This window comes from Leishmania mexicana, chromosome 18 (assembly GCF_000234665.1).
Source record: "Leishmania mexicana MHOM/GT/2001/U1103 complete genome, chromosome 18".
Lineage (NCBI taxonomy): Eukaryota > Euglenozoa > Kinetoplastea > Trypanosomatida > Trypanosomatidae > Leishmania > Leishmania mexicana.
This window is the reverse complement of record NC_018322.1, coordinates 199,424-226,854: the sequence shown is the minus strand read 5'-3', so window position 1 is coordinate 226,854 and position 27,431 is coordinate 199,424. Positions and strand designations below refer to the sequence as shown.

Here is a 27,431-nt window from a genome sequence, read left to right as displayed (position 1 = left end):
CCCGCACACCCGGCAGTTCCCTCCCTCCCCTTTTTGTCTCCTGTTCCCTGTCGTTCTACCACTTGAGCATAAAACCAATACACAACACCACAAGAGCGAGAAGGAGGAGGAGGGGGAAGGGGGACGGAGAGCACCGCCAGCGATGGCAGGTGAGCGGTTGGGGAGGGAGGGAGGGAGGGTGGTGGTGGTAGTGGTGGGGGAGGGTGTGAATGGGAAGAGACACAGACAGAGATGATGACGCTAGGCCATGCAAGGTTAAAACAACAACAACAAAAAAAAAGGGAATTCCACCACACATACACACAAGCCAGGCAAGAGGCAAGGCAGGAGAGAATACGCACCTTCTTCCTTTTCTTTTTTGTGGTTGTTGCGTTTCTGTACCGTTGCTTGTTTTTGCCACACCTTCACAAGGGAAAGGGAAGGGGGGGGGTCAGAAGCAAACGCGAAAAGGCGAAAAAAAAATGTGAACGAGGGAAGAGAATGGACGACGACGACGACGAACAAATGTTCACAAGCCGATAGGAGACTGTAAGAAGCAATCGCAGCGCGAATCACCTGCACACATGCACACACACATACACACAGAGAGAGGGAGAGAGAGAGTACAACAACACCGTTTTTTTTTCTTTTTCGCGTGTCTTTTCTTCGGTCAGGCAAGAAGACAAGCGAGCGCCGCAGGGACAGAGAAAAAAAAAGGCAGCAGGCAAACGGAGGTGGGTAGGGGGTGGTGGTGGATGGCGGCGCAAAGAAGCAACAAAAACAGAAACACAAACACACGTACACGGGGCACACAGACACGCGAGGGAGAGCGACAATAGAGGGAAGACGAAAATGTAAGCACCGAAGGAAGCAGAGAGAGAGAAACGGGTGGGGAAAGGGTATATCTTCTCCTTCCGTGGAAACACGTCTGTATGGATATAAGCAGTAGCAAAGAAAAAAAAAGCAGAGGAGCACGAGCGCTGCCACGTTTAGGTCTGTCCTCCGCTTTCCTTTTTTTTTCGACTGCACTAGCAAAAAAAGAAAGGTGGGAGATGAAAAAGCGCTCAGACACAGAGACACGCGCGCTGATGGGCAGCGAGGGCGAGGCAGTGGTGGGATGGGGGAGGGACAAGGAAGAAGAGAGGAGGCGGTGAAGTAGGGCTTCGAAGGAAGATACGCACGTACCAAGAGATAGAAACACACAGAAAAAAGCGGAAGCAAGAAAATGACGAGAACCCAGGAAGAAAAAAGCATACACACACACACACACACACGCACGCACGCACTCACTCACTCACACACAAAGTCGTTCTCGGTTCTTTGAGAATTTTTTTTTCGTTATTGGTCCCTGAAGAAGAGGTAAGACAGCGGGAGAAAAAAATTGACAGAAAGACAAGTAAAACGTAACCACACGCGAGTGGGAAGACGTTTCTACGTAGAAAGAGGAGGGAGACCACAACGAGCCCACCAGAAGAGGGGCCAGAAAGCAGCGAGAATTTCTCGTAGAGGAAATCGGACTCTCTCACATACACACAAACACACACACGAATAAAAAATAAACACGGGCACCACTCTTCTGCCACTCCCACTTTGCTTTCAAATGCCTTTTTTGTTTCCTCCGTCTATTGTCACTGGTCTCTCGTTCAGTTTCGTTGTTGTTTTCGCGGCGTGTATGTTTTCTGTCTTTTTTTTTTCGTGTGTGCGCGCCAATCAACAACTAGCCCTATTGCTTACTCGACTTTGTTTCTTTTTCCTACGTGCTGCCCCCACGGTGATATCCTGTTCTCTCCGTTGTGTGTGTGCGTTTTTTTTTTCGTCGTGCAGGCAATCCGCCTTGTTTCCGTTGCTGTCCGAATACAGAGACGCACTGACACAGAAAGTTGCGAAATAGGAAGGGAGGACAGAAGCACACACACACACACACGCACACACGCACACGACTGATTCTCGGAGTGGCAGTCGGTCAACAAAGAAGAGCCAAAACAAAATGGCGCACAGTCAAAGGTAGCTCAGGGAAAGCAATAATAACAGCAAGAAAAAAGAGCCTGAGAAGGCAGAGAGACCACACCCGCACGCCGGCACGCACACACGCACGCAAGAGAGAGGGAGGGGGAGGTATGTATGTGTGTATGTGTGTGTGTATGTGGAGGAATCAACACAACCGGAAACAACACGACAAAAGGGAAGGGGAAAAAAACGTAAACACGTAAGACCTAAACGGAACGAACGAAAATAAAAAAGAAAAAACCGGAGAGTACACAACGCAAACAACGACGACAACAACGAAAAACAAACAAAAAAGAAATAAAGGCAGAAAGAGAAAAACGCACAAGAAAAAAAACTCTCTGGGACACAGACAAACAGTAGAGACGCACACGCACACACACACAAAGGAATCTGCGAGAGAACAAAAAAAAGAGTGTGTTCGATGAGGAGAGCACAGGTGGCAGAACACAGAACCAAACAAAAAAAATCAAAAAAAGTCAAAAAAGAAAACGGCAGATATGGTTGGGTAGATGAGATGGAAGAGGGAGGGGAGATGGGAGGGGGTGTCAAACAAAAAGTGGGGGGAGGCAGGAAAGGAGGTCAAGTGAGCAAGAAAATAAAGGAACGGTCAACACACGCACGCACAAAGAAAGATCAGATGAAAGATGAGCGAAGAAAGCAAACAAACAACAAAAGAGGGGAGGAAGAGAAGAGGAGCGAAACACAACACACGCACCCACGCACCCACCCACACACACACGAACACAAAGGGGAAGGGCTAGATGTGTGCGGGGAGGGACGAAAGAAACAAAACAAAAAAGGATGAAGGAAGGCAACTGGGGGAGGGAGGGAGAGGGAGGTGTAGATAAGGGTAGAATCCCAACCCAAGAAACAAGCAACTGAACGAAGAACAAGAAAAAAAAGATATAGGATTGCCGTTGTTGCTTTTTCTTTGCTCTTCTCCGAGAAAGTCTCGTAGAGAAGCGAGGGGGAGGAAGACGGGGAGAATGCTAGGGAAAAGAGAGAGTTGTTAAAAGAAGGGTGGGTGATGGGCAGCAGCAGCAGCAACAGCAGCAACAAGCTGATGCGAAGGGAGTGGGGGAAGGGGGAGGGGGAGATATGTAGTGAGAAAGACAACGACGACAACAAAAAAAAACAGAAAACAACACCAAAAGCAAAAGAGGGGTCGTCCAAGCCAGAAAAGAGAGGTATGTAGAAAATAATCGAGTGCGACAAATAAACGAAAGCCAAAGAAAGGAGTGAAAGCACCGGTACCACGATAATGCGTGAGAGGGGGGTGGGGTGGGGGCGTGGGACACAGGCACACACGCGCACACAAAGATACACAACAACCACAACCACGACGAGACAAACCAATGACAACAGGAAAGAGAAGGACCAGTAGGTGGTTTTACTAGTGATACGTGCTTTGGGCTGATGAAGGCTTCGCGTCTCTTCTGTTTTTTTTTTTTGGCTGTTCAGCTGTCGAAGGGCTTTTTATTGTTGCTTTGGTCTTTTGGAGCGGAACGTGATTTCTTTTTCGTTCTTTTCGTTGCTTAGGAGAGAGAGAGAGGAGAGAGCCGAGCTAGAGTTGCTGGAGATCTTCGATCGAGCGAGTGTGTGACGCATTGGTGTTACGATGCAGGCATGCGTGCGTGTGTGTGTTGGAGCCGGTGAGGGGAAGAGGGAAGAGCGAGCGTGTGAAAGTTATGAGAGTCGGCGAGGACACCGGAAAAGAAAAAAAAGATGTATGGCACCGATACCGCCGAAAGGGAGGCATGGAGGGAGAGTAAGCAGCAGCGAGAAACGGCGAGGAGCCATTGCGTCAAAGTCCGCTGAGTACTTATAGAGGGATGCAGGGGAAACAATAATACAGGGTAGTAATTACCTGCTTCTTCGGCGCACAATATTTCTGGGTTGGGAACTGGGGGAGGGGTAGGGGAGGGAGCACGAGACCAGCATAGGGCCTTCACTCGATTTCGTACTCTTCCCCTCCCTCCGTTGCATCGTGATCACTTGTCGGAGTAAGGACCCGGGCTTTAGGCGGTGGTTCTGTTTTTCTTTGCCTTTCTTTTTTTCTGCTGCTTTGGGTAGTACGCCCAACATCTGGCAGTCAGTGGAGCGCATTCCCGCGTGCCACTTCGTTTGGAGAGGACGTGAGGGGCGCGAGAGAAAGGGAGTGCAGGAAGTAAGACGCTGGGCCCCGCCAGCTGCTGGCGGGGCCGGAGAGTATACTGGTGGGGCGGCAGAAGTGTGATTGGGAGGAGCCCGCCACAGAGGAGTGACACACGCACACGCACGTACGCACACACACATACATGCACACAATGCGAAAACATAAACAGCAACACAGGAGGACAGAGACAAGCAAACAAAATAATAATAATAAAACAGAAACGCTAGCATTCAGAAGAGGGAGCAGAAACCAGAATTCGAGCAGGGTAAAACTCTGCTACAACACATACATAGAGACACATAAAAGGCGCGATAAAAGTCACACGGAGGGAGAGGAGAGGAGAGGGGGCGTGGAAGAAAGCCTCCAGTTCGTTCGTGTGTGTGTGTGTGTGAAGAAACAGGGGTACGCATACACGCAGGAACCACCACGAAAGGAGGACTGCTCACGGCCATTACAGTCACGATTGACTTGAATGCGGCAGGCCTCCTCTGGGGTTTACCATGTAATCAGTGAATACGGGCGCCCGCTTCTCAGCAAACGCACGCGCTGCCTCTGGGATATCGTTGCAGTGCAGACTAAAGGCGTTGATGGCAGCTTGGTACTCGAGTGACGTCTGGGCCGCGCGCTCCCGTTCCCAATTCAGAACCAGCTTTGTGTTCTGCACTCCCAGTGGCGAGTTGGCAGCAATCTGTGCGGCGCGCTTTCGCGCGTGGGCGAGGAGTGCTGGATAATCTGCACACACTTCCTCGACAAAGCCCATTGCTTTCGCCTCTTCACCGCTGAAGTCGCAGCATGTAAAGGCAAGCTCGCGCGTGCGTCCCTCACCAATAATGGCGGGAAGACGCTGCAGCACGCCAATGTCCGCGGCAAGGCCCACTGCTGCCTCCTTCACAGAAAAGATTGCACGTGTTGTAGTGTAACGCACATCGCACGCAGAGGCGACCGATGTAGCTCCACCGATGCAATGGCCATCGATCGCAGCGATGACGGGAATGCGGCACCGCGCCAGCGAAGATATTCCATCTTGGAAAGCGCGCACCACACGGTGCTGGTGCTGAAGAAGCATTGCAGGGGCTTTGGAGCCGGTCGAAGTTGCTACGGCGGCAGCGGCGCCGCTGCCAGAAGGAGGCGTCATTCCCGAGAGTTCCTTCAAGTCGATGCCGGCCGAAAACGAGCAGCCGTCACGTGCTGCGAAGATGGCGACACGGGCTTCAGCGTTGAGCTCCTCTGAGAGTAGCTCTGAAAGCTCTGTGAGAGCGGCTGCATAGGTGAGGCCAAGAAGGTTGAGCTTCTTCACGGGGTGATTGGGGTCGCCGGAGAGAATTTCAATGACGCCTTTGGTCTCACCACGGTGCACTGCAAAGGGCCCAACGCGACGTATGAGCGACGCTGCCTCTGAGGCAGACAGCAGCCGGCAACACACCTTCATATTGCGTGACGTTTGACTCCCTTTTTAAAAGAGCGAGAATCGGCAAATGTCCGGAAGTAGTGCGCTCAACATGCAGCCACACGAACAACAATAACGAAACACAAACCAACAAGCAACAAAGCGGCGCGGTACACCTGAGAGAGAGATGGAATCGTGCAAGGATTCGCAGCAATCTACCAAGAGTAAACGTACAGTGGGAAAACTTGCTGAGGCAGCCTCAAGACGTAGAGCAGACCAAGCAGGGGTTCTTCATGAGCCCACGAAAAAAAAAAAAACACAGACCGAGGTTGGATATTGAGGTCATGTGAGTAGGATCGGGAAGCGCTTCCCCGAGTACATGTAGGGACAATCGCTTCTTCATTTTCTTCCCTATCCACAGGTCGCCGTTTTTTTTCTACTTCGAGGGAGCAAAGCAGAGGATGCTGCTTCGCCGCGCCTGCTGGCCTCATCCAGCACACACACACAGTGAGGAATAGGCACCATCCGAGCAACGCTGTACTACCGGCGTTGCTGCAGACGTTTTCTTTCTTTTTTTCTTTTGCGTGCTCTTGTAAAGGTGAGGCTGCAGCCCTTTTTTTTTCGTTGGGGCTTGCAAGGGTATCACAGTTCCAAAATCAGGGAAAAGTTGGGAGGCGCTGATTGCCTTCTTTCTTTTTTTTTGCACACAAAAGGGGAAAGAAACGCGACCGTGAGAACCCCAAAAGAAAGAAATGAAGCACACAGACGCACAAAACTAACCGCTATCTCTATGTACATGTTTACATTCCATGTTGGATGCAAGATCAGCAAGGCGTATGAGCGCCCATCGGTACGGGGTGTGTGCCGGAAACATGGGCAACTACAAAAACCGCACCACTGTCACTCGGTAAATAAAAGACTTGTAGAGCCGGGTAACGCTAATCAGTGCAGACAACGTAAAGGGTACGGTAAGCTAGCAGTTCTGCACCCTCACCCCTCAAAACGATTGTGAACCGGAATGGGAAGAGCGAGTTGATGCCACACAAAACACCTTCATCCTCATCCTCTGGAAAGGACCGATGGACGGAGAGGCGTGCTTCTTTTCCGCTTGCAACAATTTGCGAAAGCGGTGTCACACTCCACTCCTGTGGCATTTCGAGAGGACTCGTCTGCTCCCAGTTCTGCACATTGTATTCCACACTGAGGCCTTTGAGAAGATTACCGAGTATCAATATTTTGCTTTCCTCTTCCGCAAAAGGCAGTGAAACAGGGTAGTCAGGCCGGCAACCGATCCCGCCTTCAAAGGAGACTGCGGTTGGCTTACCCGTTTTCACGTCTGAAATCGGCACAAAGCAGTAGATGCCGCTACTCACACTTCGACCCTCGAGAGCGAGTTCACGAGTTTCGCCGCTGGCAGCAATGCTCAGTCGTTTCGAGTACACCCCAACATCCGACGGCGCGAACACAACATCCACAACCTGCTTCGTGTTCGGCTGCAGAGTGAACGCACGCGGGTGCACGAGAAAGGGCAGTATGTCGCTCGGATCAAAAAGCACAGCGTTGCTCCCTGCATGCGCCCTTTCACCTTCCTCCGTGTAACTGGTTATTAGGACTTCAAGAGAGAAGGAGCCCACGTTGTGGAAACTCAAACCCTTCCGCGTGGATTCGCTCTTCTGCGTACAGTCGAACGCCATATGCTCCACAGACACAATAGAGGAAGCGTCTTGTTGCGAAACGCTTTCTGCGGGAGTAATGGTCAGCTGTGTCGGACTGCATGTCCCCTGCACGTTCGCAAAAACAAAAGTGACTGTGCCGTCGGGCATAGCCAGTTCCACCTTTATTGTTTCATTGAATTTCCCGTACGAGTGCGGATGAAAGGAGAAATGTATCTCTGCTTCTGTATGTGGCGGCACCTCATCGAATGCCATGGTCAGAAGCGAAAACGAGGAAAACGGGCTCAGCGGCGGAGCGCGAATCATGAAAGGTGCATCACCAGTATTATGTACCTTGCACGAGCGAATAGAAGCGTGATGAATTGGTGCTTTCCCAAACTCAATGAACACCTCTCCCTTGTACTTTTGGGACGTAGCACCGTTTTCATCTCTATCTGCGACATCAGAACCTTTTGGGGACACCCGGCGAGCATCGTTTTCAGTGGGCTTCTGTTGTTTTGTTGGCAGCGTGATTGGTGCCTTTTCAGCCTCCTCGATTCTCACAGATGGCCTCACCGCACAGCACCTCACCACAATAAAGCAGCATTCATCGTCTAAGCCGTTCAAGCAGCACTGAATTCGAAACTGCTTATGCCTACTCCATAGCTCCATTTCGCTTCCAGACACCCAGTCATCATACATGGATTGCTTTTGCGGTGGCGGCGCGTCGGAGACGAATCCAATCGAGACGTCTTTTTTCGGCCTTGCCCGATGCAGTGGGGCGACCGGCTGCGGGGACTCCACGTACTCAAACTCCATTGGTGCATGGAAAAAGATAGCCACCACAACACTTTCGCCCGGCTGCAAAACACCTGCGTTAGGAGACACTCTGAAAAAAGAGCACGGGACGCAAAAGCTAAACTGAATCAGCTTCCCGCTTGTGTTTGAAAGCACTGTCGTAGCAAAAACACTGCGGCCAATGTTACAGGGGGGAAGCAGCAGCGTCCGCGCTGAAAGTGCTACCGGAGGACGTGTTCCCTGCCCACTAAGAGAAATGTATTGCGTGTCACCAAACTCGTTTATGAGCTTCAGGCGGTGCGAAAAACGACCATCCTGCGGGGCCTCCATCTTGAGGGTGAAGCTCGCCGTCTCAAAAGGTACGAGTGCCAAAACCTCAGGGGTAGCTACGACCCAAGGAGGAAGATTATCGAAGCCGACGAGCTGCTTCACACTCGATTCGTTCGTAACAGGCACCTGTACTGATCTCATCGTTTGCAACGGGATTGTGCCAATATCAAAAGCAGTAGACGGCAAACAGGGTGCACGGTGCGATAGCACGCCGTCTATGTTCAAAGTGAGAGGTAGTTTTTGATTCTGTACGACGCACTTGATTACCGAAGAGAAATCTTTTGGCAGGTCTTTCGAAGGCGTGAAAACGACCCGCACACTGTATTCCTCACCAGACTGCACACACACACGAGACGGGGAGACAGCCAAGGCGCCAACCAACGACGGAGGAACTTGAAACTCTGCTGCCGCGGCAATGTTAGCTTTATTGACGACACTCACCTCATCCCAGTATTGCTCGCCGTAAAAGCACGCCCCAAATTCCAGTTTTCCAGTTGTAAGAAACACTGGAAGGTTCGTGCTGCTGCCTGTAATTGGAATGGAGTGAGGTAGCTGAGAACTGTTCTTCTCTGTGAATGTAATTTCGTTGTTGATCTGCGTCGGATTCAGCGGGGCAAAGCTGAGAACTACCAGCGACTTAGAGAACGATGGAATCTCTATCTTGTACTGCGGTGGTGAAATTCGGAAAAAGCTCATTTTTTTGCCATCGACAGGATTCGTGTGTTTTTGCTCGAGGAGAGATTTGAAATCACCACCGACGATCACAGTTCCCGGCATTGCTCCACTATTTCGAAGCGTAATCACCTTCGCACGCTTTTCGCCCACAATCACGGTGCCAAAACTCACGCTCCTCGGCTCCACAGAAAAGACAAACGCTTTCTTCGAGGAGGTGAGCGGAACTGCAAAGTAACCCTCATCAGTCTTGACATAAATGGCGGTGGAAATATCACTTACATCGCGAGGTCGGTATTTGACGGTGACATTCCACGACAGTCCCGGTGATATTCTTGGTGGAACAGTGTACTCGACGCTCACCACGTTCGCGTACCTCGACAGAATGGGCATCACTCGGAATGTTTTGGGGACTGTAGCCGTATTTGTAAAGGCGACAATAATCTTGTGCTCTATGCCGACATCGTAATCGGTGAAGCACACAGCTGCTGGACTGCATTGGAATGGTGTCTTGTCTTCGGATAGCAGATTGCGCGTGTATGCGGGTATGGCACAGGTGATAGCGTCGCGAGGTTGGCGATTCCATTTGCGATGAGCTCTGTAACCGCCGTCGCCGTCAACAGCGTCTTTCCGGTAGAATGGATTTTTGATCACTCCGTTGTCAAAGGAAAGAAAGTCCATTTTGCTGTTCTGTGACAAGGCAGCCAAAGAAAAAATGAAAGTATGAAATATGGCTACGCTGCGGAGCGGAAAAAAAAAATAAAGAGTGGTAGATGCGAAAAGTATGGGAGACAGAGAGGTCAAGCAAGAGTGATAGTTAGCAGTAGGACGAAAGGTGCAGGGATCTTTGGATAGTTAGTGGTATTTTTTTTCGTTTGGATCAGGGACTGACAAGAAGCAGTAGCGACCGAGAGAGAAAAGGCACACTCCACAACCTTGGATTGACAGTTATTTTTCCGCAAACCGCTCGCTGCCTTGTTGGTTGTCTTCACAGCCAATAGCATCAGCTTTTGCAGCTGTGTCGAGCGGTTACAGGCCATGATAGAGGACAGCCTGCCCAGAAGTTTGTGCGTCACAAGGACGTTCACAGTTGACTGTGTGAAGAAACCCTCCCTTCCCCCAGTGAGTGCAAAACACAGCAAAAGTGTTCTGCTCAATTTTTTTTTTCAGCAATCCGAGTCCCTTTTCTCGGCGACGGGCTCCGGTAATGGAGGGTCCCCTTGGCACGGCGTTATGAGAACGATGGCGTGCCGCACCCAAAGGCCTTGCGGCCCACATTGGCATTTACTCCCTGTGGTGAATAAAGGCACTGCTGGGGTGACAATCAACTGCACTAAAAAGAGCGGTGGGAATTGAAAACTGTGGCAGCCGCCAGTGCCCGAATGGGGGTGGGGGGACCGAAAGCCTTTCCAGACACGACACTCCTCACGCCGGCGATAGGAGGCACATCATTGACAGAATGATTCTGTGTGCAATGACCAGCTCGTACAGAGGGACCGACGGCATCTTTTCCTGCGGTCAAAAAGTGCACTGAGGATCTAGGGGTAACGTCGACCTGCTTATGGGGTATTCCTTTTACGACTTCACAATGACGGAAAATACCCAACGCGCCATCGTTGCTCACCATTCCCTCCGCGAGTAAGCCAGGCTGCCGTCCTCTCCCTGCTAGCGCCGAACCACTTCTGGTGGTGACAGGGACAGGTGCTTACGACGTACAGCGATGAGGGCGATTTGTCGCTGCGGATGTGGGCGGTCAGGTCCGTTGGACGGCGCTGCGTCGGAGCGACCGGTGGCAGTGAGCACGTCTGTATCATCCGCCTGATGGGCAGAGTGTCCGCTTTGCTCGAGTGTATCCCACCCGGCCCTTACTGCCCATGAGCGGGGGGCCCGGGTGGCTTGGGTGCACTAGGTGGCGCGGCTGTGCGGCGACCTGCGGGGCAGACGGGTAGAGTGTGAGGCAGGGGCCGTGCTCTCAGATGGCGGGGTCGGCGCATTGCTGTAAGGTGTGTCTAGGTCTGCTTCGCGCCACGGGATGAGGGCCTGTGACAAGCCGTGTGGAGGGGGGTTCCACTCATGTTTTCTCGTAAAATGGCCATGTTGGCGGCAATGTATTTTTCTTCTGTACCTTCGCGTGATGAATTGAATTACCTTCCGGGTGGCAATACGTTGGGTTTGTCGTTACTGGGGTTGCAAAGGTGATGTCGAGGAGCTCCTTACAAGCGACTAAAGTGAGGGCCTTGCTATATCATGTCCCAAAATTACTGAGATCACGTTACTCACACTGCGAAATACTTAGACGAGGGACAATGGCCACTATGGGTGCAATGTGGTTGCAGCAGCCTCATTTGCATTTCTTGCGATACAAGTAAACGTAAAACCGCCAATAATGTCTCGACACTGCGAACTCAAGATGCAGTGCAAGCGGAGATGATGACTTTAGTAATGAAGCGGCTGCCGGAGTGTTGGGACCTTCTGCTGTATCAACGCTTCAGTCTTGAAGTATCCATGTATCTCCTTGCTCGAAATCCACCCCTCGTCCGTACACCACAAGGTCTACACAGGCAGAATAATCTCCCTTAGAGAGATGACCGAGAGTTTTGTAATTCTTGCGCTGCCATACTTGCAGCCGTCGCAGGACCCCCTGCAGTCCGCCCAATATGAAGCGCTTGTGCGTCAGATGGGCCCTCTGGGACAGACGTTTCGCCACTTTTTTATCCCCAGCCTCAAGATTGGCACGTTGGACTCTCTAATGGAGGCAAGCGATGAGTTAGCGAAGCTGGATCCGATGATGGAGAACAATCTGCAGAAGTTGATTGGGCTGATGGAGGAAACATCCGGAAAGCCGCGCAGTGTAGTTACGACGTTCCGAATCAACCAAACTCAGGAAATGTCGTCCGCTGGCTACATCAAGAACTTCCTGTGGAGCAGTGCGCAGTTCGACCCCAAGGAGACAATTCAGAACCTAATAGAGAAATTTTCCCGAATCAACGCTACAGCTGATGAACGTGTCCGTGTCATGCTGGCGGAGTACACTGAAACTCGCAACAAACTCATAGCGGCGAACCGGAAGGGTGAGGGAAACCTGTCCATCCGTCCGATTCGAGAGCTAGTCGCCCTCTATAATCGGGACTATCAGTGCTTTGTCGACACGGAGTTGCTGGCCACCGTTTTCGTAGCGGTACCTGTGGCGGCGCAAAAGGAGTGGATGGCGACTTACTGGAAGATGAGCGAGTATGTGTGCCCGCAGTCGAACCGCGTTGTGGCCGAAGACAAAGAATACGTGCTCAACAGCATTGTTATATTCCGGAAGGTCATGGACGATGTAAAGACGGCGTGCCGCAAGAAGCGTTATGCTATCCGCGAAGTGGAAGGCACCGATGACCTTTCTTCCGCCGAGTTGCGGAGCTTGCAGCAGAAGGCGGAAAAGGAGAAGAAGGCGCTTTACACGCTACTGTGGCAGCAGTATTGCACCTGTTATGTTGCCTGGATTCACCTCAAGGCGGTGCGGGTGTTTATCGAGGCGCTTCTGAAGTTCGGACTCCCGCCGCGCTTCATTGCTGTGGTGCTGCAGGTGCCTGCGGATAAGGAGGCCGAAATCCGCAAGCGTATTGCGCAGGTGTACCCCGACTTGACGACGCCGTTGGCGAATGATGTGACTGCTGATACTGGTGCTTTACAGCAGGAGTACCCCTATGTTTCCTTGAAAGTGACGAACGTGCAAAAATAGTGGTAAGAGTAGTTGTAGGGTTGTTTGCTTTGTTTAAAAAGTCATGCTTTTCCATTTATTATCGATCTTTGTATCCGCAGGTATGATGTCAGGGTTGCGGAATGAGTTTGCTGAACGAAAGGAAGCGAAAGAGTTTGAGGCGGGAAAATTCGATCAACGGAAAAAAAGATAAGCCCACATTGCTTTCACAGCTACAGAAGACTTGCGCCTGCAAACGAAAAGGAGGTTTTAGCACCTCATTTCTAGTGGTTCCCCCTGTAGCGTTTGCTCTGTTACACAACCAGAATTGCACCTACAGAGATTGGGAGCTGCAGTGAAGCTAGCTAGCAGGGGCTCACGGCGATACCAACGCTCTGGGAGCGATTGACAATAATAATAATATCGCCATGATTTGTGCCACAAAGCACCTACCTCAAATGCCACGAAATAACATCACGCCTACTTGTCCATTCGTTTTTTTGCTCCCTTTTTTCCTCAGTCTGGCAACTCACCGTGGTTTATCGGCCTCTCAAGGGTTACCTTTCTACATTTTCCTTTTTTTTTCGGTTGCAGAGAGGCACGCTCCGTGGGGCAGCATCACCATGCATCACCATATTGTTGCTGTGCTGCTCCTCCTCGCATCTGTTTGCGCTTGTGCAGATGCATTGTCTGTAGAGTTGGCTCATAGCACGCTTCTTGGAGCGAAGGCGGAGCTTTCACAACATGCTGTTCAGTTCTCTAACACCTCGCTCTGCTTCCGTACTGTTGCTGCAGATGCTCAGAATGCAAGCACGATTGCCTCTACGCACTGCACCTTTGACGGTGGGTCGACATTTGAGGTAATAAAAAGCGTTGATGACATGTGCTTGAGGGGAATAATGGTTGATCATCAGCTCTTCTGTCCCACTGAGCAGGTGCAGCAGCCGGAGGATGGGGATGCGGAATATGCTGCTGTTTTGTTCGAGGTTCAAGATGCTACCATTCGCAAAGAGAACAGCGAAAGACACCTTGTTTTCAAAGGCAACAAGCTTACTGGGGGGTTGAGTCAGGTTTATTTCAACGGAAATGCGATTTACATGGAGGAGGACGATGCGTACATCTTTCTGTCGACTGTGATTAATGAGGCGGAAGTTAAGGAAGTTGTTGTGTTCCGCTCTGAGGATGGTTTTCTCTACAATGCGATTTCAGTCATCCCGAGCCTGCAGGAGGCTCAGCAGCATTACATGATTTATGAAGGCGATCGCATGCTCTCTGTAGTGTCGTCCTTCAATGGATCGTACTACACAGGTGTGTCATCTGGCTATGGAGGCAGGCACTGGTCGGCCGTGAAGATGCTCAACATATCTACACCACCAACATCTGTCACGTTTTCCTCGGGAGTACAGCTCCAGTACGCGTGCTCGAACGAAACAGCTGAGAGAGCCAAGTGGTACGTTGTCGACGACAGGGGCCGACACGCTATTGAAAAAGAGGCACCAGAGCTACCCGCTGTCAGTAGAGCCACATCCCGTTCTCCCTTTCTTGCGTTTTCCTTGAAAGCGTCTGACAGCGACAAAAAGAGATTACTCGTTCTGCAGACCGAGCCCATAGACGACAGACAGACCAACGTTCGCGCCTCCCTATTTTCTGTGGACGACTCCGCCGAGGAAAAAGAGAAGGCGGAGAGGATAGAAAAGTGGAAGAAGGAGCAGCAGAGAATAGAAGCAGCCCGTTTCAAGGCGAGGCTGGAGAGACTGGAGCGGGAGAAAGCGCTGCGGCGCGAACGGAGGCGCAAGGAGGCGGAGCGTAAGGCACGGTTTATAACCCTCGACGAACCAAATGTGCGGGCAGCCAAGGAGTTTTTCGAGAAAGATGGGGAGATGATACTTGTGCGCCGCGTGAACAAAGATTCTGTTGCCTTTGAGAAGGAGGTTTTCTTTTCTGACCTCTAGGGGAATCATTCTTGGTTGGTTTTCTTTGTTTTCGTGGTACATCCTTGCGATGGCTTTTGCGTCATGCGCTTCTTTTTCATCTCGATGTAGCCCTTTTCTCGCCTTTTTGGTTCTGGCTGTAGCGCAGCCATGCTGAGCTGGTGCCGCCGCAGGCAATATCGAAACAGAGGTAGTTGGGAAGACCCTTTTCATTCTGGACTTCTTGTTGAGGTAGCCTTAGCGGCTCAGCAAACGCTAAAATCGGAGACTTTCTCCTCTCCGCAACACATTTGCCGCAGATGCCGTTTTAAAAGAGAGAAAATCGTTTTCTCCTTGCTCGCTCCTCTCGCACTGTTTGTCATCTCGCCTTTCTCCCCCTTTTCTGGCCAACGCCTTTAACGGCACGGATTTGTTCCCCTCTTTTGTGCCGATCAATTCCTCAAGTGAATGTCTCCGAAGAAACTCGCGTAAATCACTACAAGGCCAGCCTTTATTTCTTTTACGTTAAAAGGCAGCTGCACATTAAGCTGATAGTACACATCTTCTCCCACACTAGAGGCGTGCCTGGCATCTCCCTGGCGCAGTAAAGAGCGTACGCGCTTCAGTTAGCGCTGAGAGGAAGAGGCTGGCAAGATCCGAAGAGTAAGTCGAGTCTCGCAAGCAACGCTTTGCGGGACGAAAAATGCAGGGTCCCACCAGCCCCAGGAATGGCGAGCTGCGCGAGATACAGTATCGCAAGCATCTCTCATTGAAGCACACACTGAAGATTGTCATTCGCAATAGCATCTACGCCGCTATTGGACGCGTTTTCGTGGGGGTCGTGAAAGCCTTAGTGAAGCACGGTGTCTCCAGAGCGTTCTTAGTCCGCATACCGTCCGAATTCCTCTCGCTGAATCCTTTGAAATGGGCGGCCGTCTTCGGCGGCTTCTCGAGCTTCCGTTTCTGCCTGCAGACACTGCTTCGCATCCTCACGCCATTTGGAGTCTCGAAGAAGTTTGTGTCGCTGCTGGCGGGCTGCACTAGCGCCACGCCTGCGTTTGTCATGAACAAGGAGACGCGCACGGAGATGTGCCTGTACCTGTTCGTCCGCAGCGCCCACACCTTCTCGCTGCGCTACCTTCTGCCACGCATGCCAAAGATCCTTCAGGAGTTCCACCACTACGACGTGGTGCTCATGTGTCTGAGCTCGGCTCAAATCGCCTACGGCTGTCTCTTCAACCCGAACACCTTGCCGAAGTCATACCAAGGCTTCCTGAACCGCGCTTCTACTTATCCAGAGAAGCTCATCCGCGGCCATTCTGGGTTCTGCCGCGAGCGTCTTCTCCCCGATCTTGTAGACTACTGCTGGTCGAAGAAGCTTCCCCTCATCGAGAACTTTGGCCAACGCGGTGCCGACACCCTTTGCAAGGTGGCACACAGCGATTACTCGTGCAACATGTGGGCGATCATCTTCATCTTCAAGAATATGCTTACGATGGGCGTGCCGCTTTACGGCCCGCTTCGAATCGTGTCGATGCTGGCGTTCCAACGCAAGCGTCTCATGACGAACCCAGTTTCCACGATCGTGCAAAACGTGCGCTCGATGCTGATCAGCGCCCTGTTTCTCGCCTTGTACGCTGCAGTCATTCTGCGTTCTGCCTGCTTTGGCGTGCAACACCGAGGCGGAGGCACGAAGACGGTGACGGCGCTGTGTTCCATAGCTGGGCTGGCAACGCTGCTCGAGCCGAAGGGACGTCGCATGGATCTCGCCCTGTACTGCTCTATGCACGCGCTTCGCTCCTTCCTGCTTACACAGAACCTGCGTGGTCGCCTGCCCTACCCGCGCCACTGGTTAGTGTGCACCGTATATCTGCTCTCCGTCGGCTTTCTCTGTTACCAGTACGAGGAGGAACCGAAGCTGTTGGACCGCCGCGTTCGCACGGCGCTGCGCCTTCTGCTAGACGAGCAGCCACCCACGGCGTTGGCAGAGGAGACGTCGCCGCTCGCGAGCGCCGCGTCCATGTACGACGATGCGGAAGCGCCTGCAGAGTTTCAGTGCGGGCAAAATCAGGGGAAAGCGAGTGCAAGTCACCAACACCGTGTCCTTTGCGTCGACGCGCCAAGAACGGTAGACTTGCCAGAGGAGGCCAGGGTGGTGGAGGGAAAGGGGCAGCAGTGGCGGCACTACAGGCGCAGCGTCGCAGCTTTTTCTGCCACGAAGTTCAAGGAACAGCAATAGGGAGGGACAGAGAGAGGGGTGGGCTGAGAGGGGGCCGGGGTACAACGAAGAGGCAGAAAACTTGTGTATGCGCGCGTGCGCGAGTAGAGCTTCCTTTTGATGGGACTCAGGTGACTGATGTACGGGAGACCAGCGCCCACTTTTCAGAAAATCGTACGGTCTCCTCTTGTTGTTTACCGTTGCTCGTGAGGTCACCTCTTTTTCTGTTAGTGCTCTGCTCTTCGCCAGCGCTAAGCAGTGACACCCCCCCCGTTTCCCCATTGTGCCTTTCTGATGCCCCCTTCTCCCAGCTGCCTCGTTGTGGTTGTCGCTGTCATGACGGTGTGTCCTCTGGACTTCGAGGACCCCGGCGTGTAAGCGAGCAAAAGAGGAAAGCCAACCAAACAAGGTTTTATTCATCTCTTCCATTGCTCGCTGTGGCTTGTGCGCTTCTTGGCCTTTTCAAGTGTTTGAACTTGATTTCTCCTAGGGCATGTGTGTGTGTTTCTGTGTGTGTGTGTGTGTGCATGTGTGTGACTGATCTTTGATTGAGGTCTTTCTCTCTCTCTCTCTGTTGCTCTATCGCTCTGCCGCGTCTGCACTGCCTCTTTCTGTGTTTTACTTGCTCACCTGTGCCATTATTTTCTCTCCTAATATATATGCATATGTATGGGCGTGCTTGTGTGGTATTCTCTCGACGTCTTTTTTTTTACGTTTTCTTTTTCTTTTTTTTTTGTGTAAGAGGGGGAGGGAGAAGGAGGAGGTGCGGTGCTGCATCTCTGGATGGTTGACTCGGCTCGCTCCTCCAACACCCTCCTGCTTTTTTTTTGTACTGCAACTGCAACCACTACTATGACCACAGCCACCCCCTCTTCCTCCCACTCCCTCCCCCGTACGTGCGTGTGTGTATCCGTTCGTTTCAGTGACTGTGAGCATACGTGCATGCACTCTTACGCATGCGTGAGTTGCCGTCTCCCTTTTCCCTCCTCCATGCTGGTGTGTATTTGTCTCTTCTCGTCGTGTGTAGTAGCCGTGGGTTGTGTCCGTCTTCTCGTCCTCGGCGTCCTCTTTTTTTTTCTGCTTTGTGCGGCATCTTTTTCAATCGGCACCACTTTCCAGGTGGCTGTTGTATGCATGTGAATACGCTGACTCCGGGGGAGACGGTGCGAGCATGCCTCTGTGTTTTTTTTTAGGGGTGGTGGTGGTGGATGTGCGGATTGGGGAGAGGGAGAGGGGAAAGAGAAACTGAAGGATGCTGGTTTGACTTGCAACTCCTCCTCCTGTCGAGCCCGGTGCGGCCTCCCCCCTCTCCTCCTCCACCACCACCACCACCTCTCCCCTGTCTGGGTCGCGTTTCTTAAACAGCGGCACGTTGGGGTGTGTGATGAAGCGTAAGCTAAAGCCAGCGACGCGCGCCTTTCGGTGTGCTTTTTCCCCTTTTTTCTTCCCCTTCTCTCCGTCGTTGCTCAGGATGACTGCCCTTCCCGCCTCGCCTCTCCCTTCTTCCCTCGCTCTTGCTGTTTGCGGTGTCTCTCTCTTTTCTTTACTGTTGCTATGGGGTCGCTGGTGAGCCATTGTTGTCATCGACGGCGGGGGGGGTGCGTGTATACTCTACAAGATGTTTGTAACAGTAGCAGCGAGACTCTCCTCTTCACACACACACACACAAAATACACACACATACACACACATAAACACGCACACGCGCACGCAACGAATACCGAAGTTACATAGGAAGGGTTTCTGCAAGCTGTTGTTCAGTGTGCATGCGGTTCATGAAGAAAAATGTACAGCAAGCGGAGGGGAAAGAGGACAGGGACGGAGCAGAGGCATGGCAGCGGCGTGAGTGATACCGATGATGTGGCTGAAAGACGTGAGAACATCCGGAGGACAGTCAGAAACAAAACCTTTGTAACATTCTCCCCCTCCGCGCAGAGGCGTGCCTGTGTACACCTCCGCGTCAACGCCAACAACGGTGAAGGACAACGCTATGGAGCGTACTTCACCAGAGAGAGGTGAGCAGGGTTTTTGAAAGGCGTGTGTGGTGGTGGTGGGGGAGGTGGAGGGTTACTGTTGTGTGCGCATGCAACGACTCATCGAGAGAGCGAGAGGCCATTAAAAATGGGCACGCTCGATCATTGTTGTTTTCCTGTACCCATCCTTTGTTCCTTTTTTCTTTTGATTTTTTTTGTTTTAGTTTCTGTGCAGGAGCACGCCATATAGGCACGGGTGTATTCTGAGCGTGATGGAGAACTACCGCTCTCTCTCCCTCATTCTCTCTCACGGACTCGCTCTTGTGTGTCCATCGAGTGTGCTGATGCGATGCAATATCGAGGCGTGCGTGCGTGAGTGGGGGAGAGGGAGGGGTGCATGTGTGTTTGTGTGTAAGAACCAAGGAAAAAAGAAATATTCACTGGAGGATGACGAAAATGATTATCGGCAGCTCTTTGTTTCACATGTTTTTCACCTGTTTCACGTTTTTTTCTGATTTTATCGTGCTACAACAAGCGAAACTACCGTTCTCTTTCCTCTCTCTCCCCTCCCCCACTCTCTGTCTGTTTCCCTTTTGAGGACTTTACTCCTTGGTCGCAGAAAAAGGAAGACACACACACACACACACACACAGCACGACCCTGATGGAGGCATCAGATACACACGGACACGACATTCCATTTTTTTTGTTTCGCGTCGAATCCGGCTCTCAGTGGGAAGAGAAGGGGGAGGTGTGTGTGTATGTGTGGGCTCGTTTGTTTGTGTGTGCTGAAAAAAAAATTGCTTACAGTATCGAAATAGGGTGGAGTAGTGATGCTGCCCTGAGAGAGGGACGCGTGAAGCTCATCTTTTACAGGCTTCTTTAGCGATCACCGGCCGCTTTTTTTTTGTCTGCACGTCGGCCTGATGAGATGGGTAACGCCTCAGCGTGGCATCTGCGGGCCCACCATCCACTCGGCGAGGAAGCCAGGCTGCCGTCCTCTCCCTGCTAGCGCCGAACCACTTCTGGTGGTGACAGGGACAGGTGCTTACGACGTACAGCGATGAGGGCGATTTGTCGCTGCGGATGTGGGCGGTCAGGTCCGTTGGACGGCGCTGCGTCGGAGCGACCGGTGGCAGTGAGCACGTCTGTATCATCCGCCTGATGGGCAGAGTGTCCGCTTTGCTCGAGTGTATCCCACCCGGCCCTTACTGCCCATGAGCGGGGGGCCCGGGTGGCTTGGGTGCACCAGGTGGCGCGGCTGTGCGGCGACCTGCGGGGCAGACGGGTAGAGTGTGAGGCAGGGGCCGTGCTCTCAGATGGCGGGGTCGGCGCATTGCTGTAAGGTGTGTCTAGGTCTGCTTCGCGCCACGGGATGAGGGCCTGTGACAAGCCGTGTGGAGGGGGGTTCCACTCATGTTTTCTCGTAAAATGGCCGCAGTGAAAAGAAGAAAAAAAACGCTCTCCGACGCGCAGGTACACACTGGGTTGCAGACGTGCCGGCTTCTCTTCTTCATGGACATGTGGCTGACTTTGTATCTGGGCTGTGGACTGCCCCCCCCCCCCTGCCCACTTTTACCAAGATATCCTTTCCTGCCTCCCTGTCTCTCTTCGCGTACTGTGTTTCCCCTGTCTCCCGGACGTGCTCATCTACGTTTTTCATCGCTCTCATCACCTCTCGACTTCTCGGCTCTTTCTCCCTTCTTTATCATGTGCGTGTGTGTGTGTGTCGTGACTTGCTCCGCACATCCGCACACGCGACGTGCCTCTGCGCTCGTGCGCTGGCATGCACCACAATGTCGAACCCCCTCTACACGCATGAAAGTTGCATCTCCGCATCATCATCAGCGTTTATACATAGAAAAGGTGAAAGAACCCTCACGCTTACGACAGTACGGGCGCAAAAAAAAATCGTCACTAGTGATGGCGTCTGGCACTCTGGCCGAGACGGAGCGTGTCATACGCGAGAAGCTCGAGGCATCCGGGCAATACGGAAAGATGCGTGCCATGATCATGGAGGCGGCGCTGCAAACGGTCAGCGCCTCTGACCGCGACGACTCAGGCGCCCATCAGCCGTTGGTGTTTCACCCCACCGTCGCGCTCGCGGATGCCAAGCGGAACGGTATCACAGAGCTGAGCATTGTGCAAGAGTACCTGGAGTATCTCGGCCTGCAGTACACGGCACGAGTGCTCCAGCTGGAGGCTGGATTGCAAGGGGTGCCTTTGCGCACCAGCGAAGAGCTGCAGCAACAGCTGCACATCGCAGCCAATAATCAACCCGGCCCTTGTTTGTCGGCACTGGTGCATGGCGGGGCAACTGGGTTGGTACAGTCTACCCCTGCGACGGAGGCACCTGCTGCTGCTGCTGGGAAGGAGGGCACCAAGGCCGAGGAGGAGGTTGCTGATGCTGCCTCCGACCACCACCAGCCTGGCGGTGAGAACACTACGTACTTCATCTCCAAGTGGAAGAAGCGTCACTTCGTGCGCCACAATCAAGTCTCCGGGCAGCAGTTGCAGATCGAGTACCTGACGGATTGCCACACGGTGGTACTAGATGAGTTGGATAGCATGACTGTCGATGACTGCGAGGGTGGCGAGCTGGTGATTGCCGCGTGCGAGGGGAGCGTGTTCCTGCGCGGTTGCAAGAACATGACGGTCCACGTGGCGTGCAAGCAGCTCCGCACCCGCGATTGCGAGCACATCAACTTGCACATCTTTACCTCGACTGACCCCGTCGTGGAGATGAGCCACCACATCTCCTTCTATCCATTTCACTTGCGCCTACCAGGGCTGCAGCGGCTGTTTGCCGAGGCTCGGCTGGACCCCAAGGCGAACAGGTTTGTCCATGTGTACGACTTCACACCGACGGAGCCGCAGCTGCCGACGCCGCACTTTGAAGTGCACTTCCCTGAGCACCACCTCTTGATGGAGGATCGCTACGCCAGCTACGGTGCCCCGGAGTGCCCACCTGAGATCGAGGCGCTGCTGGCCCTGCGTCTAATGCCGGCCGCCAGCTCAGAGTCCGGAAAGAACAAGAGCTACGACATCCGGACGGGGGCGCAGTTGTGGGCGCAGGCAGGCCCAACGGCGGTTCCGACCGTTGCAGCGGCGGCGGCAGTAGGAGCTGCCACTGCTACGTCCGCCAACGCCCACGCGGAGAGCAGTGATGACGAGGAGGATGAGGAAGATGAGGAGACGGGGTCTGACAGCGACCAAGCCGGCTTTTCGGCGCCGCAATCGTCGTCGGCTTCGACGGCGTCGTCCTCCAAGCCAGAGGAGGATGTTCCGGCAAAGAAGCGGGTGGCAGCAGAATCAGCAATGCAGCGCATCGGCGGGCTGTCCACGGCACCCTCACTGGGCCCCACTCCCACTCTTGGTGCAGCAGCCCACACCGACACCCGAGGCGGCATCGACAAGGAGGAGTACTCCTCCTTTGACGATGGCGACGACGACAGCAACGCTGATGACAAGTACGACGTGGAGGAAGATGAGGATGACTTTTAGTTTGTGTTGGTCTGTCGCTCCATTCCTTTTTCGTCCTCCGTGCTTCTCTTGTGGGCCGAGGGGGACAGAGCGAAGGTGGACGCGTGCTTTTTGTGGTGTTGCTGGTGCTGTCGCGCTTGCTCCATCGTTTCTTTCTGAGCTGAGGCTCCCTTCTACTCATCATAGTCTTACTCATTTTCTTTTTTCTCCCTTTTTTCCCGCCTCTTCACTGTCGCTGATCTTTGTAACACTCGCACTAGTATATATGTATGCATATGTACATGTGTATGTATATATGTATATATGTGTAATGGTTTTTCCTTATGTGGTTTCGGGTGTTGTACCACTTTGTCTTTCCTTTCTCTCTCGATGCGTGTGTGTTCGTGGATGGGCGTGGGCTAGGCTTGGATGTACCCATTTAGACACCGTCAGTGGAGTCGCGTGTGTGTGTGGACGAGGGCGAAGCGAATCGAAGGACATGATGATATGAAAGAATACACAGCAGAGAGCGAGAGGGCGAAGGGTGAAATGACAGATAGAGCTTGGACGGAAGGGTGCGGTCATTGTCCTGCGGCAACATCAAGGGGGAGAGGGAGAAGCAGGGGGGCATGGGAGGCTAGAACTTTTTTTTGTTCCGTTTTAGATGGTTGCCCCTCGCTACTTGTATTTCGTTTGCCTAACAGTCGAGCGACCCGCAAACCTGCCCGTTCCCCACCGTCTCCTCTCATGTCACTCGGGGGGGGGGAGGGAGGGAGGGAGGGAGGGAGGGCTTTCCAGTGAGACCTGCTTCTCTCGTTCTCCGCTCGTTTACATTCTCGTGACCTCTCTCTTTCTTATGCACCGACAAACAACTTAGCCGCACTGCCTCTGTTGTCCTCGTTGCGACATGGGTGGGAAGGGGGAGGGATAGAGAAAGCACATACACATACACATACACACAATGGTCGGGCGAGCGTCTCCTGGGCGTTGAGCAAGGAAACCAGCGGCATACGCCATTCCATTCAACAGGCAAGCAGACAAGACAGCAATGCAAGTGTGGCAGGGCGGTGTGGGTGGGTCTAAAGAGCAGCAGCAGCACCACTCCTTAGGGAGGGAGGATGCGAGGAGGAGGTCAGGCAACTCCCTCTACTCCACAACGTACGGACAGAAGACATCTATGTGCCTCCTCTCGACTGGGAGGGAGGGTGGGGGCGGGGGCGAAGACAGGGGCGTACCAAGTACGTCTGCATGCATGCCTGTGAGCGTGCGCGAGAGGAATGTGGGGCATCGTTTCTTCCGTTAATGAACAGGGGCTGCGAACCGGGCTGTCTATGTGCCGATAGATACATGTCCACAGGAGGAGGGTTTTTTTTTTATAGCGCGCTCGCCAGCGCCGTGCCACTACCCTCTCCTCGCCTCACTCTTCCTGCTATCTTCCACGCATTTCTCATGTTTTTTTTTTTATTCGGCTCGCGCTTTGTTTTGTTCTCCCCATCTTTCTCGCTCGTTGCTGTCTACCTCACTAACAACAATAAAGAAAATGTCTCTGTGTGTGTGTATCTGGATTCGGTGAGGAACAGCGAGGCGTTTTCTGCGGCACTTGTCCCTTTTTCCTTGGGCCGCACAAGCGCACACGTGCGGGGCCTTACCCACAGCTCCAGAGCGCTCCGTCCACTGCCTCCCTACACCATTTTTCTCTAGTCGCTTGTCCTGCCTTTGGCAGCAGAGAGACGAGGCGCACTTTGAAGTAGGAGAGAAGACGCACACCGACCGGCACATAGAGAGGAGGCGAGATTGTCTCCCCTGCGTCCTCTTCACCCCCCCCCTCCCCCCTCTCCCGCAACACCCACCCACAAATAGACGCGTATCGAGCTTTGACCACATCTATCGGCGGCCTACGCTCCTTTTCTGTAGGGGCGGTCAAAACGTGGTCTTCCTTCTCTGCCTTGCGTACACACGGGGGTGTGCACGAATGGGCGTTTATGTTCCGCTCTTTTTTTTTCGTTGTTGCACTTGCCTGGAAGTTTTCGACAGGAATGAAAGTGATGAGGGGGGGAGATAGGGACGGCCGAAAGAAGATGTGATGGTGACGACGGAGTCAACGGACTCTCTGTCCTTCCCACGGCATGCCTCTCGCACCATCTGCCTTCTCTTTGCGCGATTTCGTTTTTCTCGTTGTTCAGATCTCGGGGAGTCGAGTCCCCGTACGTGTGTGCTCCCACCGCCCCCCTCCCCTTACTCATCCACCACGGCAATGATCCCCACTTCCTTGGGCGACAGAACGAAAGGGGTGGAGGATACACAAACCTACCTATTCGTGCGTCGTGTGTTACACGACGATGATGCTTTGGAGACAACCGAATTCTCATTCACAGCCTTGCCAGTGCCAGCGTTATTGAGGTCGCAAGTGGAGGGATAGCAGATCGGTGTACTCTTCCACGGACGTCGGACACGCGCCCGCCTGGGGGCGCCAGGGAGCATGTGTTGCCATGCATCCATGCCTCTGCTTCCTTGTCATTTTTCTCCTTTTCCGTTTTTTTCTGAATAGACCCGTCCTGCGGGTGTCGCGTGCACTCTTCATTCTTCCCTTGAGAGATCATCAGTAGTCACAAGCGCACATGTCGGAGGGTCAACATACGGGGCCCCGTTGGCGCGATACCGTCGTTACACATCGCACCCACGCTCCAAAAACCTCTGCAGTGCTTCAGGCGGAGAACGATTATAGTGTCGATGAAGACGGTGACTATGACGAAGATGACGGCAAGTTAGCCATGAGAGCAGGGCAAGCCTTTAGGCTCTCCTCGTTCAGCTACGCCGAAGAGTCGTGTCGCTCGTCGCTGAAACGGCGAAGTGTAACCGCGCCAGCGACGAGCAGGCCGCCAGCCTCGGCCGCACTGGCGACTGCAACCTCTGCGTCTTCCTTGACGGCGCGGTCTCACTCACCCGCGGTGTGGGTGTTTACAGAGGATCAAGATGATGGCGACGCTCACGGTAGCGGCATGGATGAAGGTTGCGGGAGCACAGGCATTCGGAGTTGCAGTCTTGACAGCAACCCGAGCCATGCGCAGCGAGCGGTGCTGCAGCGGCGATGGACACTAGAGGACGACAACGTGGACGACGTGGGTGTCGATCAGGCCTCATCGCCACGTGTGCTGGACAACCGCCTCCACCTCTTCTCGTCCTCTGCAGCGGCGGGTGGGAGCAGCAAGAGCGGGCGCCCAGTGAGCGCGTATCGCGCACCACTCGTCACCGCCCTACCTCCCGATGAAGCAAGCGACACCCGGTCGCAGACTTCTCTGAGAGACAGTCGCAGGGAGGACGACGACGCACCCTCAGGTGCCAGCTCGCTGGTCATCAACGCCAAGATGAGACCAGCGTCGCTGCCGTCGTCGCGGCCGCGCTCCACCAACCACAGCGGCGATGCCGCCCATACTCGCCTCCCCACCACGAGCTCGCGCCACAAAAAGCGAGAAAAGAAGACGTCGCCGTCACACTCTCCGAAGGGGCGCGCTGCACGCTCGCCACCGTCGCGCACCGCGTCTCCGAGATCCTCTGTATCCTCTCCGTTGTCGTCGTCTTCAGCCTCCAGCTCGTGTGCCCTTCTCGGTTCCCCACCACCGCCGCTCCGCTCTGTCAAGATGCTGCACATGAAGGAGGCTGGTCATACCTCTTCGCCTCCGGGCAGCACTGATTACCTCGACGGGCCGCTTTTTGTGGGCCTCGGCCCATTGATGGTGGTGCATCTGGACGTTCTTCCGGACGTTGCCGGAAGTCAACTGATTCCATCGCGGGAAAGCGTTGCTGGGGAAGAGGCGGCCTCCGTAACGGTTGCGGCATCGTCTTCGCCGTCGCCATCACACCCGCATCCAGTACATCTAGACCCGTACTGGGGGGCTCTCGTGGCGCAGCAAGAGATGGACACGCACGAGCGTGAGGTGGCGGCGCTGCACGCGAGGCTGGAGGCGGCCGATCAGCAGGTGCGCATCACGGAGCTGCAGGCGGTGGCGGCAGCGGAGGCTAGGGCGGCGGAGTTGGTGCAGGGGTACAAGGCCGACGAGCGAAAGCGTCGAGCGCAGTTCCAGGCCGCGCTGGATGCCCTGCGGGAGGAGAACCGGGAACTGACCGCCAAGTTGGAGGCTGCTGCACGGGCGCCGGCGATGGGGGCTCTGAGTGCAACCACTTGCCCACTTCGGACGTCGAGCGGTGAGGCGGCGGCGGGAGCGAGAGGGAATGCGATTGTCACCACATCAGGTCCGCTCATGACAAGTGCATCCGTCGTGAGTCAGGGGGAGATGACTCGGCAGCTGCAGTCGATCGAGGCATATTGGCGCGATCGCTTGCGCACAGCGGAGCGAAACTGGGAGGACGAGATGTCGCGGCAGACACAGCAGCGACGCGAGGCTCTGGACCAAGTGGAGGAGCTGGTGCGCACGGTCGAGCAGTTGCAAGAGGAGCTGCGCTACACCCGGCGCCAGGCAGCCCGCCTTCGAGAGGAGAACATACGTCTTTGCGGTGTTGCCCAAGCCACGTCGACTGGTAGCGTTGCCGGCCTTGCCGTCCCCGTTGCGCCCGCCACCACGCCGCCACCAGAAGAGGTGTCGCGCCTGCGCAAAGCGCTGAGAGAGCAGCAGCACAAGGAGGCTGCTCTGCTGGCGCAGGTGGAGAGCTACGGGGAGGAGGCCACCCGTGTGCGACTGCGGTACGAAGAGGCGCTCGAAAAGGCGGAGCGGGAGCTCGCAGCGGAGCGGCGGCGGAGCACGGAGATGGTGAAGCTCTACGGCAGTCAGCTGGAGTCGCTGCATCACCAGCTGCGTGAGGGCAGGCGGCAGAGCGCAGCTCGGTGAGGGAGCCGCCACTTAGCGTTGAGTGCTCCGGTGAGGAAAGGGTGTCGTCATTTCTTTCCGCCCCCCTTCCCTCTCTCTCGCGTTTCTCTACACTGTACCATGATGTGGAATGCACCCCTGTGCTTTGTTTATGTCCTACGTGGCTCGCTGCTCCCACTCTCCCTCCGCCTTTCCACACTACCGCGGCAGCAGCGCTTTCGCTGTTTTTGTTTTCTTTTGTGTTCGTTGCCTTACTTGCTCTATCGGCCACCATGGCAAAGGCACGCGCTTACCTGCATGCGCGTGAGCACGGGTGTGCGTGTGCCCAGGAATGGAGGAGAAGCCGTGCTGGGACGGTGAGCGCAGTGTAGTGCAGTCACA

At 53.9% G+C, this 27,431-nt stretch overlaps 7 protein-coding genes across 7 annotated transcripts; 5 read left to right on the top strand and 2 right to left on the bottom strand.

The window, feature by feature from the left end:
- Nucleotides 1-4,598: 4,598 nt before the first annotated feature.
- Nucleotides 4,599-5,570, bottom strand: LMXM_18_0580 (putative peroxisomal enoyl-coa hydratase; the record flags this gene model as incomplete). The annotated part of the gene is made up of 1 exon (XM_003874023.1): nt 4,599-5,570. The coding sequence occupies one exon, from the start codon at nt 5,568-5,570 to the stop codon at nt 4,599-4,601; it is 972 nt and encodes a 323-aa protein (XP_003874072.1).
- An 896-nt stretch (nt 5,571-6,466) lies between these two features.
- LMXM_18_0570 (conserved hypothetical protein) lies at nt 6,467-9,661 on the bottom strand (the record flags this gene model as incomplete). Its single annotated transcript, XM_003874022.1, has 1 exon — nt 6,467-9,661. One exon carries the CDS (start codon nt 9,659-9,661, stop codon nt 6,467-6,469), a length of 3,195 nt encoding a protein of 1,064 aa, XP_003874071.1.
- Nucleotides 9,662-11,564: 1,903 nt separating this feature from the next.
- On the top strand, nt 11,565-12,707 carry LMXM_18_0560 (putative vacuolar ATP synthase subunit c; the record flags this gene model as incomplete). The annotated part of the gene is made up of 1 exon (XM_003874021.1): nt 11,565-12,707. The coding sequence occupies one exon, from the start codon at nt 11,565-11,567 to the stop codon at nt 12,705-12,707; it is 1,143 nt and encodes a 380-aa protein (XP_003874070.1).
- An 839-nt stretch (nt 12,708-13,546) lies between these two features.
- Nucleotides 13,547-14,617, top strand: LMXM_18_0550 (conserved hypothetical protein; the record flags this gene model as incomplete). Its single annotated transcript, XM_003874020.1, has 1 exon — nt 13,547-14,617. The coding sequence occupies one exon, from the start codon at nt 13,547-13,549 to the stop codon at nt 14,615-14,617; it is 1,071 nt and encodes a 356-aa protein (XP_003874069.1).
- Nucleotides 14,618-15,278: 661 nt separating this feature from the next.
- On the top strand, nt 15,279-16,814 carry LMXM_18_0540 (conserved hypothetical protein; the record flags this gene model as incomplete). The annotated part of the gene is made up of 1 exon (XM_003874019.1): nt 15,279-16,814. The coding sequence occupies one exon, from the start codon at nt 15,279-15,281 to the stop codon at nt 16,812-16,814; it is 1,536 nt and encodes a 511-aa protein (XP_003874068.1).
- A 3,874-nt stretch (nt 16,815-20,688) lies between these two features.
- Nucleotides 20,689-22,269, top strand: LMXM_18_0530 (conserved hypothetical protein; the record flags this gene model as incomplete). The annotated part of the gene is made up of 1 exon (XM_003874018.1): nt 20,689-22,269. One exon carries the CDS (start codon nt 20,689-20,691, stop codon nt 22,267-22,269), a length of 1,581 nt encoding a protein of 526 aa, XP_003874067.1.
- A 2,576-nt stretch (nt 22,270-24,845) lies between these two features.
- LMXM_18_0520 (conserved hypothetical protein) lies at nt 24,846-27,071 on the top strand (the record flags this gene model as incomplete). The annotated part of the gene is made up of 1 exon (XM_003874017.1): nt 24,846-27,071. One exon carries the CDS (start codon nt 24,846-24,848, stop codon nt 27,069-27,071), a length of 2,226 nt encoding a protein of 741 aa, XP_003874066.1.
- Between the last annotated feature and the right edge of the window lie 360 nt (nt 27,072-27,431).